This window comes from Panthera uncia, unplaced genomic scaffold, assembly GCF_023721935.1.
Source record: "Panthera uncia isolate 11264 unplaced genomic scaffold, Puncia_PCG_1.0 HiC_scaffold_1468, whole genome shotgun sequence".
Taxonomy (NCBI): Eukaryota; Metazoa; Chordata; class Mammalia; order Carnivora; family Felidae; genus Panthera; species Panthera uncia.
Window position 1 is genome coordinate 50,147 of NW_026058105.1, and position 10,693 is coordinate 60,839.

Here is a 10,693-nt window from a genome sequence, read left to right on the forward strand (position 1 = left end):
CGTGTGCGTGTGCCTGCGCTCGCGTTAGGCACACGTGGCCGGCACACAGCGGAAAGGGTGTCCCCCGTGCCAGCTGGCGACGTTGCCGCTGTGCTTGGAGCAGGAAGTAGCCGGTGGAGAGAGGCGTCCCTCCTCCTCAGGGGCTTCTCTCTGGCAACAAGGTCCTGTGCACACACACAAAGACAGGTGCACACACGCCGTGCGTACACACAGACACACACTAGATTCTAAGGGAGAGCAGGGGACAGGGTCTTGGGAGGCTCCCTGGACCTGGGGGGGCGGGGGGGCAGAAGGCCTGCCCCGGAGCACAGCGGGGCTCAGACAGTGGTGACGGAGAGCAGAGGGTTGTAGACCCGCTTGCCGTCGGCGGAGCGAGTGCCATGGGCCAGCATCTCCTGGATGGTGATCCAGTTGTCCAGGATCTTCTTGTTCCGCTTCTTCATGGTTTTGCGGTGGCTCAAGGCAATGATGTTGAGCTCGGCCTTGCTGTCGCCGTTCTGCTGCTCCCGCAGGCACTCCAGCCGGCTCTGCATCATGAACTCGCGCCGCTTCCGCTGCTCCCGGGCCCGGATCAGGTGCTGCTTCCGCTCCTCCTTGCTCCAGTAGCGGCCCATCTTCATCTCGCTCACCGCATCGTCGTCGGTGGTCATGCCGCTGCGCTCCTCCCGGATCTTCAGGGCCCGGGCTTTGAGGAGGCGATCGCGCACCGGCCGCTTGGCCACATAGCGGGTCCCATCGCTGCGCACCTTGACCTTCCACTCCATGCGGGGGGCTTCGGTGGCCGCCGCTGCCCCGCCCACCCGGGGGCCGCCGGCCAGAGTGAGGGGCCCGTGGCCCAGCTCTTCCAGGCCGCGCGGCGGGGCCAGCTGCACACAGCTGTGGTAGTGCTCGCTCTCTTGGCCCTGGCCGCGGTGGCGCCGCGAGAGGTAAGGGCTGCCTTCAGGGCCCACGCGCTCCAGGGTCACGCCCGGCTTGGGGCTCCGGCGGACTCGCTCCTCCGAGTGCGGTCTCCGGCCCAGCTCGGGATCCCGGGAGAGAGATCGGAACTTGGCGGGGCTCCCCTGCGGGGGGGCTGCCTTGGGGTGGGTGGGGCCGGCGGGGCCGGGAGGGGTCCGGTTCAAGTTGGAGTTGCCGGCGGCGGCCCGCCGCAGGGGGCTCTCCGGCAGGGGCTCTGCGAGCAGCGGGGTGCTGCGGCAGCTCTCCCCGGTGTTGTAGGCGCTGGTGCTGTCCTTGTCCGACTTCTCTGGCAGCTCGGAGATGTCCGACAGCTCGTGCTTCTTGGGCTCGCCGGCCCCCAGGTCGTAGAGACCCTCCTCCTCCAGCAGCCAGGCCTTCATGCAGCGCTCGCGCAGCTGCTGCATCTTCTGCGCCCGCAGGATGTTGCGGCACTTGAACTCCAGGTGTCGCAGCTCCTCCTCCAGCATGGCCATCTCGTGGCCCAGGCTCTCGTTGCGGTTCACATCCAGGGCGCTGTTGCCGCCGCCGGACGCCCTGGGGAAGAGGAGGCCCAGCTGGTTGCCGTTCTCCAGGTGGCCCTTGATCTCCAGCAGCTCGCGGTAGCGCTCGTACTCCTCCTCCGTGAGGCCCGGGAGGTCGCCCCCGCCCAGCGCCGCCCCCTCGGCCAGCAGGGAGTCCATGCTGAAGTGCAGGTCGCGGCTCTTGCGCAGGGCCCCGGGGGTGTCGGCGGCGCTGGCGGGCTCGTCACCCAGCAGGTCGTGCTCGGAGCTCTCCTCGGTGCGGGTGCTCTCGTCGGTGCGGCCCACCCCACTGTCCAGCTCCTGGCTGTTGCTCAGGCCCGTGCCCACATCGGGGACCCCTTTCTCCTCTTCGTTGCCAAGCTGGGGCAGAGAGACGAGCCCCACTCAGCGTGCGGCCCGCGGAGGCCGGAGGGTCGGAGGGTCGGAAGGGCCTTTGGGTCCAGCCCTTCCCCCCCCCCCCCCCCCCGCCCCGGCCTCCCATCTGCCCTCCCCGCGACCCGCCTCTGGCCTCCTTCCTCACCTGCTGGGCAGGGGGGGGTTTCAGCTTCCGTGCGCGCAGCTCCCCCTCATGCTCAGAGCCAAAGTCATCCAGAAAGTCATCCCGGTCACTGTCCTTCCACCGCTTTGCCAGCTGCAGAGACAGGCCCGTGCTGTCCCCTCTGCTTTAAGGACCTCCCCAGACACCGCCCCCCGCAGCGGCCTCTAGGCCTCACACCCAGCCTCCTGGTCTCAGTGAAGGTGAACACTCAGCCATCCGAGGCCAGAAGGGCAGACGCGCCCCAAAGACACTACCCACCCTCCAGCGGGGCCGGGCCGCTGGCATATCTTTGCCCTTGTCACAGATCAGCAGCTTCCAAGGCAGAAGCCCGATGCCAGGGGTCCCAGAGTATCCCACTGGGCACACACACCTGGCTCTCAGGCCGGGCCACCAGCAGCGAGATGTTGGTGTTCTCCTCCTGGCTCAGAATGGCCACCGCCTCTTCCCGGTTCTGGACGTCCACGCCATTTATCTGTGACAAGCCAAGGGACCATCAACAAGAATGCCAGGGCTGGCTGTGGCACGGGCCCCGGCCGAACTGCTCGGATGCCCTCACAGGGAGCTCCAGGCAGAGCACCGTGAGCCAGGAAAGGCTCTGGAGCTCCGACAGGATGGAAACTGGCTGCAAGGTGCTCAGGACCAGGACAGCCCGGCCCGTGCAAGAGCACTTGTGCCCCGAGGACAATGTGGCGTGGGGGGGGGGGGGTGCTCATGCCTGCAGGATGGACGGAGAGGCTGACTAGGTGCCAGAGTGGCACAGGCCCTCCTCGATGCCAGCAGATCCCATGAGCACACGGGAGCCACCAGGGGCAGCAGTACAGGAGAGGGAGGAGACCCAGCCCTGGTTTCAGGCACAGCCGGAGAGAGCTGGGGCTGGCCGAGGACCGGTAGCTGGGCGGCCAGGGCAGCGAGGCCTCGGTCAGGCCTGCCGGCCCTGCTCACCTGGACGATCCGGTCGCCCTCGCGGATCCGGCCGTCTTTGGCTGCGATGCTGTTGGGATTCACCTGCAAGGCAGATGCATCACGGTGGCCCGGCACGCTTCGCTAAGGTTCCCTTTGTAGCAAGGGGCAGCCTCACCTCGGGGACCCCCAAACCCCCAAAGCAAACTGAAGCCTCCTCCTTGCTTGCTCCGTCTGCAGCTCAGACCAGAAGCTTCCAAGCTCCAGGAGGCAGGAACAAAACTGGGTCTTGGGCTAGTCACCGCTCCCCAGCACGAGCCGCGAACTTGCCAGCCGAGAGCTTCCCAGCCCCCGGCCACCACCCCCAGGCCCAGGCCCATGCCCCCAGCTGGCACTCGTATACTCTTTTTGCATGGAAACCTGTCACTGGCTGGGTAAATGGCGGCAGCCGGACACTTTCCCTTGCATACACCCACACCAAAATATCAGCCCTGGGGCTTGGTGGACAGTCAGACAGTCATACGGAGGCTGACTTGATCAGAGCGCTACCAGCACGTGGGGGGCAGCTGGGGAGCCATCCACCCTCCTGCGGACACACAGACATCTGCCAGGGGCCGCTGGGGAAGAAGGATCCCGTGAGTACCGGGAGAGGCTGGCTGCAGGGCGTGGGAGGGGAACAAAGCCTGGCTGGGACTTCGGCCTCACTCACTGTCCCCATCACTGTCCCCATCCCCTCCTGGGGAGGGCTGCCGGGATGAACACACACACACACACACACACACACACACACACACACACACACGGAAGCCATCAGCTGCCCTATGTGATGCTAAGTAGGCCCCATCCCCAGCGGTCGGCTCTTTATGTGCAGCCTCAGTGCCCTGGGCGGCACGGACAGGCCACAGGGGTAGGTGCGGGGACTCTCCGCGTACCAGACCCTGCGTCAGCACCCGCCACCACGGTGCCTCCCCCCGCTGCTGGTGCCGTGCAGGTGGACACCGTCAGAGTCTGGCCCTGATGTCCTGGCACACAGGGAGGAGGCGTGGGGCTCCACCGCCTCCTAGAACACTCTACTCCTGCGCCCCGCCTTCGTACCTCTCCAACATAGATGCCCAGGTCCTCCTCATCGTCCGTGCGGTAGCAAACCATCAGGCCTAGCTTGTCTCGGTGGCTGGTCTTATACAGCTCCACCTCCTGCCACGTGGGGAATGGGGGGCGCGGAGGAAGGAAGCCCCCAGAACGTGTGAGCGCGGAGGCGTGCTGCAGGGCCGGCAGCCGCAGCCCCGCCCCGCAGCCCAGCCCCACCCCCAGCAGCGGCACATCACCTGAGCCAAGCTTCCAGCCTCCGACTCAGAGGGTCTCTCTTGCCATCCCCAGGGCGCGAGTGTGCCACGGCCCACCCTACCGGGAAATGCCCGAGACACACACAAGACACGGGACGCACGGGACACGGACATGCGTGGGACACACACTCGCTGACACGGACTGGCTGAGGGACCTCTCCCGTACCCTCCCCGACTCAGTCCAACCTGACCCAACCTGGCCCGTGAGCCTGAGTAACCAGTCGCGCGTGGGCAAGGGCCACAAGGCTCAGCCGCCTGCAGACAACAGGAGCCAGGCCTGAGCCGGGCTACAGACAGCCATCCCGGGGCTGGCCCCTGGAGCCGGCTGTGGGCCCCGCCCTGGCCTGGCCGCCTGGCTCACCTCATACTCCAGCTCGTCCATACGGTCTGCCTCCTGTGGGCCGCCCTCCATGAACTCCGCTGGGTCATAATACTCATGGCTGATGGGGGGGCTGCCCAGGAGAAGGGGGGTCAGGCCAACCGTCTGGTCTTCTCGTGCCCTAGCCTCAGCCCCCAGGCTGGCCGGTCCCAGCGCGCTCAGCACGGAGCCCCTGCTTCTGAGCTACATGCATCCATGCAAAGGCCGGGAATGCTTCTTGGACAGGAGTGTGCAGGGGACTGCACTGAGGACACAGGCATGCCTACCTCTCCCCCCCCCACCCCACCCTGTCGCCCAGCCCCCGCCGGCCGACAGGGTACCAACTTCTCCAAACTACAGGTGTCCCTCCCACCTGGCACTGGCCCCGCTCATGCAACGCCCCCAGGAGTTATCCAGGCCCCAGAGGACTGCTGGGGAGGGCAGGATACTCCAGGGGCAGCCCTCCTGGCCCCAAGGCTAAGCGTGGCTGCTGGCGGCCAGGGGCCTCGCTCTCGGTAGAGGAGGGGATCCCGGGACTACCTCCCTGCAGCCCGGGTTTAGATTAGCGGAGTGAGCCACGGGCCTGGACGAGAGGCCCTTCTTCTGAGCGGGCCAGAAAGAAGCCGAAGAGATGGATGGGACAGACCAGGATGGTGGAAGATTCAGAGAGGGAGGCTTGAGAGGCAGAAGACAATGGACGGCAGAGGGGGACAGAGGAGGAAGAAGGAAGGGCCGAGGCAGCAAAGTCCCCTGGCCCTGCGGTAGCTACCACAGGGAACCTGTATGTCAGCCTCCCCTGGTCCCTTCACCGGCTGCTGTCCAGCCTGAGGCTAGAAGCCTAGAAATTTCTGAGCCCGTGGATGCCACGGTCAGCTCTGGAGGCCAAGGAGCCTGCTTCCCGCCTGAGAGGACAGGCCAGTCGGGGTCTCCCTGCCGTGCCCAGAGCTGCGGCAAGGCAGCGTCTGGGTGGCGTGCCCTCTCTGGAGGCAGGGCCCGGGGCCCTCCTGAGGGCGACTCACAGCTCAGACAGGACGTACGGCTCCAGGATGACCATGGGCGGGGTGGGCGGGCGCAGCTTGCCCAGCGCCATGATATGCTCAAAGGTGATGTCGGTCTGAGTGCCACTGTCCACCAGCTGCAGGTCATGGCACGAGCTGTCCCCCCGGAGGCGGGGGCTGCGTCTCAGCACCTGGATCACTAGGGGCTCCTTGGAGGAGCGCAGGGCCTCCAGGGTTTGCTCCTGAGACAGCTTGGAGAGCTCCTTCCCGTTCACCTGCGGCAGAGACACGCCCCCGTGAGCACGCGGCGAGCCCCGCCCCGCTCTCCGCCACCTGCCACCGGTGGCGGGTGGGCTCTCCACCCTCATTCCCAAGCGAGCCCCCTTCGCCCTGCCCTACACGGTGCCGTCCGGGGCTCGGGGAGCCCCGGCGACCGTGCACTGGGTCTGGGGGCTCTGCCCTCGCCCTGGAACACGCCCTGGCCCTCCTCCAGCAGAAGCCACCCACTCCTCCGTCCTCCTCACTCCTTCGGGCAGTACTGAGGCCAGAGCTGGTGTCTAGAAGCTCATCTGACAGCAAGGCTGGAGGAAGACCTTGATTCCTCTCCCAACGGAAGTCAGTCAATAAATGGGCTCAGGCCGGAGGGCTGGAAAGAGCACGCAGACACGAAGGGCAGGATCTCTGTCGTCAAGGCAATGACAGACTTGCTGAAGAGAGAAGGTGACACACAGAGCCTCCCTCCTGACACTGCAAGGCAACCTAAGGGAGGTGCCAAGGAAGTGACCCTTACAAGACCATCACCATTTTTCTGGTGCCTTGATGTGCGTCTCCCCCGGAATCCTGACCCCAACCACCATTTTGCAGATGAGGAAACTGAGGGAGCAGAAGGGAGGGAGTGAGTCAAGGTCATGAACCAGACGGGGCTGTAGTGGTCAGAGTTGGGGGCGGTGTTCAAGGAGGCTGGGCTGCTGCAGCCTCCCAGGAAGAGACCCCCAGTGGTGGGTGGTGGGTGGTGGGCGGAGGGCGGAGTGCTCTCTGGGCCCCGTTGGGCGGAGCAAGGTGTGCCCTCAAGGCAACCGGGGGCAAAGGGCCGGCCCCAGCCTGGCCGCTTGTTTCTGCTCATTTCTGCAGCAGCCTGGGTGCGCTGGGCCCTGGGATGGCCAAGGTGGGGTTGCGAACCCGGCACCACGCGCTGTGACCTCCATGTGCTCCTTGGCGCGGAGGCAAGTAGACTGAGGCCCCAACAGACACGGACAGAGTTCAGGACACGTGCCACGAGGCCAGTGAGGGGCGGAGGGTGAGGATCGGGAAGCAGTTCCAGAAGGAGGGGAAATGGCAGCGGCAGCTCACGGAAGGGAGCACACGCACTAGTGGGGGTACCGCAAACGGCCACACCCAGCGGGTCGCCACTGAAGCAGACCTTTGCTACCAAGGAAGCACAGGGCCTGCCACACCCCATCTAGGAAGGGGGTAGGGAAGGCTCCCCGAGCAGGGGCACCTGGCCCGCATCAGGAGAAAGGAGAGGGGAGGCTGGTTTGCAAGGGGAAGTGAAGGCAGCACGGAGAGTGCAGGGCCCACGGACCCAGCACCCGTGCAAGGACAGAGGTTCAGCAAGAAGAGGGGGGAGGGGCCGCACTTGGGCACAGGTCCCAGTCTCCGAATTCCCACAGTGCCACCTCTGTCCCTGGGTGTCTCAGGGGGATGGGGTTCTTCACACAGATGCCCAACCCAACTGCAAAATCGTGTCTTCTGGCTGCCGCGTAACAGATCGAGCCCTGGCTGTCATTCCAAGAAGGCCGTCTTAGGAAGCACAGGGAGTCCTAGGGCCCCCTGGCCAACCAGTGGCTCCTCTGAGCCATGGAGCCCAAATAATTACCTATCTGCTGCTTGATTATGTCCTTGTAGATAATAATCTCAGTATTTAGATCTCCCTCTCCCCAAACTCTCCATAGTCAGAAAAGATTTTTTTAATCAGTCGGGTCTAATCATCAAAGAAACAAAGGTTCATTGCAGAGCATTCGAAAAACACAGAAAATCATAAAGAAGAAAACAAAAACCAGCCAAGAAGGTATTGGTTTGCAACTAATGGTAAGTGTGCGAATGTGGCAGGTACAGCCCTAGAGGCTGCAGGGTCAAGGCAGGGCGGCTGAGCGCGCAGGGGAGAGGCCCGCTGCAGGTGTGCATTGGAAAGGCGAGGAAAGGGCCGTCTGGGAAAGCCTGTAGACACAGGGATGGCAGGAACGGCCCTGGAGCCCTTAGCAGAACTGACTGTGAAGCTGCCAGGAAATTTGCAAGCCCCTTGTTAAACACAGCCCTTATCGCCATTTTGATGGACTAATCTTACAACGGAATGAATTATATTACAAGCAAAGGCAGCCAGTACTCCAAGCTCACGACTGTCTAATGATCTTCCCTACCCTTTCCTGTTTGCACTCTCAGGGTTCCTAATGCGTCGCGTGTCTGGAAAGAGGACATCCTATATAATGGCGTGGGACCTGCATCTCTTTCCGTGTTCAGTGACATCACGCTGGTGGCCGTGATGGGAGTACTTGCACCACAGAAATTAGCAACCGCTCCAAAGTGGGGCTTTTTGTTTCGGACGCTTCCCAGCGCCCCAGCGCCCTTAAGTCAAGTGCTTCCCTAAAATGCAACAGGGCTGGGCTGTCCTCGGGATCTCCAAGGGGTAGGTGTCTCCCTGGAACTCCTGGCGCAGAGCCACAAGTGTGCAACAGGATGCTCAGGTGACACTGAGAAATGCAGGAATGTCTTTCTCCCTGGAATCTGTTGGTTTTCCGGCTGCAGCGTTGCTATGGAAACTGGGACCAGACAGTGGGGAGGGGAATACGGGGTGGGCTGGGATGTCACGAGGAGGATGGGCGCCCGCAGAGATGGGTCATGAGTCATCAGAGTGACACCTGGGCAGCCCAGAAGCCTTCCCTTTGACCCGCGTGTTCCTTCAGCCTCCTCTCTTTCCCCTTCCTCACGCAGGGTGGGCCCCCCAAGCCAATGAAGGTAAGTGGGGCAGAGACAGCCGGTGACAAGTAAGAAATGACCCCTCCCACAGGGGGTGAGAGCCACTGGCGGGCTACGGAAGTGTGGGGGATGGGCAGAGTATCTCGGGGGCAGGCACACAGTGAGGACCCAGTGTTGTGTTAAGACCTCTTCTCGTCCTGCCTCGAGCCCTGCCCTCGTCCTGCCATCTCGAGTTAAAGTCGTGCACACCAGCCTCAACATTGTCCGAAACCAGGCCGGCTTGCCCTCAGATTCCCCTCCTCGGGTCACACACAAACGTGCACACACGCCAGAGACTGTCCCCACGGAGACACCCGGGACCCACTCCCGCTCCTCCCCTGCTGCCCACACTCCAAGCCCCCGACAGGCGATCCAAAATGGATCAAAGTCCTAAATGGACAAAGCAAAATCGCCTACCTTGGAGGCGAGAGACCAATGTCAATGATGTTGCAACAGAAAAGCGATTCTTAAGATTACAAAACAGACAAGCAAGAATGGAAAAGACACAAATTTGAACAAAGGACATAAGCACGGTGAAAAGAGAAGATCGGCTGTGAGAAGATCCTTACAAGCATAGAACCGATAAAGGACTATCCTATCTTCTGTAAGGAGATTTCCAACAAAACACAGAAGATTTCCAACAAAACAATAAGAAAATGCAAACAACTCAACAGGAAAACCAACACTCGCGGAAGAGGGAGCCCGAAGCAAGCCATAAGCATTTGGGAAGATGCCCCTTCTGGCCGCTGGGGTGTCAGCAGCATCGCGTCACAATGGCCAAGGCGGGGAAACAGCCCAAGGATGTGCCGTGGGTAGGATCGATCAAAGAATCGGGCTCGCTCGTGCGTGTGGCGTATGGAAACACTTGTGCTCATTAAGGGTATCAGTAGGAGAAAACGGACATCAGGATGACAAACCCAAATCTGTCCACAAGGGAAGGAATAGAATGGGGTCAGGGATGGGTGTGTGCAGGCGGCTTCGGACCTGCCTTTTTAGGGGAGAGACGCTGAGGCCAACAGGCCAGAGGCGAGGTCGGACGGCTGTATGCTTTTCCGTACTTGAGAAATATTTCAAAACGGTTGCGTGTGGAGGGGCAGCCGGGGGCAGGGAGGCCCGCTGGGCAGCTCACGATGCCATCGCCTACTTGGAGGGCGACACTGGGGGGCTTGGGGCCATGGAGCTTTCTGGGCTGGGTGGCCTGACGGCTGTTACTGCGAACAGCCACAAAGCAGGAATAGAGAGCGGCTCCGGTTTGCCGAAGGGCGACTGTGCCAGGCTGTGTTCAGAGTGCTCGCACAAGCGCGTCGGGTGGGAAGCAGAGGAAGCGGGGGCCCAGCGCCGGGGCATCTCAGGCCACCGTGGAAGAAAGCCCGTCCTCTCTAGACAAGCAGCGGTTGGGGGGGACGTGGGAGGTAGGTGCCCACGAGGGTGGCAGGGGTGAGGGCTGGGGGCATGTGAGTGTGGGTGGGTGGGAACGGGCATAGGGGTGTGGGTAGAGCGTGTGTGAGGGTGGCCTTTGTGGGCGGGGAGTGGGAGTGGGTGGCGCGTGTGGGTGGGCGCTAGTGCTCGGTGGTAGGGGGGCGGGTTTTGACCCTGTGTTGAATCCCCTTCTCCTTCCAGAGGGTCTCCTCCTCCCCTCCCCCCCCCCCCCCCCATGTCCCTGCTTAAGCTGGGTGAGCCTCTATCATTCGGTCTCCTCCGTCCCCTGCCTCGCACATCCTTCTTTCCTCCCCCCTGTTAGCCGCTCATCACTGCCTGGCCCCCTCCTGTCACCCACACCCAGGCAAGGACGGGTGCCAGGTGCATCCATCCCTGGCCGAAGAGTCACACTCGCTGGCAAGCAGACACATGCTGAGGGCGCCACGAAAGGCCCAACGAACACCCCGGGACAAAGAGGAGACCCAGCATGTGGACGTGGCCTGACAGGCCTGTGACTCGACTCCCCACGGGCAGGCGAGACGTCCTCATCCACAGCTCAGAGGGGAAGCCAGGCCCCGAGGGGCCCCACCCGAGCCTCCGAGGTGGCCCTCAGCTCTGCTTCTACGTCTGTCTCTCCCACCAGGCCA

The 10,693-nt window shown here is 63.1% G+C and overlaps 1 protein-coding gene across 2 annotated transcripts; it reads right to left on the reverse strand.

Annotated features, from left to right (window-relative positions):
• Nucleotides 1-317: 317 nt before the first annotated feature.
• Nucleotides 318-5,887, reverse strand: LOC125917089 (PDZ domain-containing protein 4). Of its 2 annotated transcripts, none has more exons than XM_049623349.1 (7): nucleotides 5,655-5,887; nucleotides 4,621-4,711; nucleotides 4,012-4,110; nucleotides 2,959-3,021; nucleotides 2,387-2,488; nucleotides 1,999-2,109; nucleotides 318-1,838 (listed from the first exon to the last, which is right to left on the reverse strand). In XM_049623349.1, exons 1-7 carry the CDS (start codon nucleotides 5,705-5,707, stop codon nucleotides 318-320), a joined length of 2,040 nt encoding a protein of 679 aa, XP_049479306.1. In that variant the 5' UTR covers nucleotides 5,708-5,887. The 2 variants fall into 2 exon arrangements, with proteins under 2 accessions (XP_049479306.1, XP_049479305.1); XM_049623348.1 differs by having other exon boundaries at nucleotides 5,637-5,887.
• Between the last annotated feature and the right edge of the window lie 4,806 nt (nucleotides 5,888-10,693).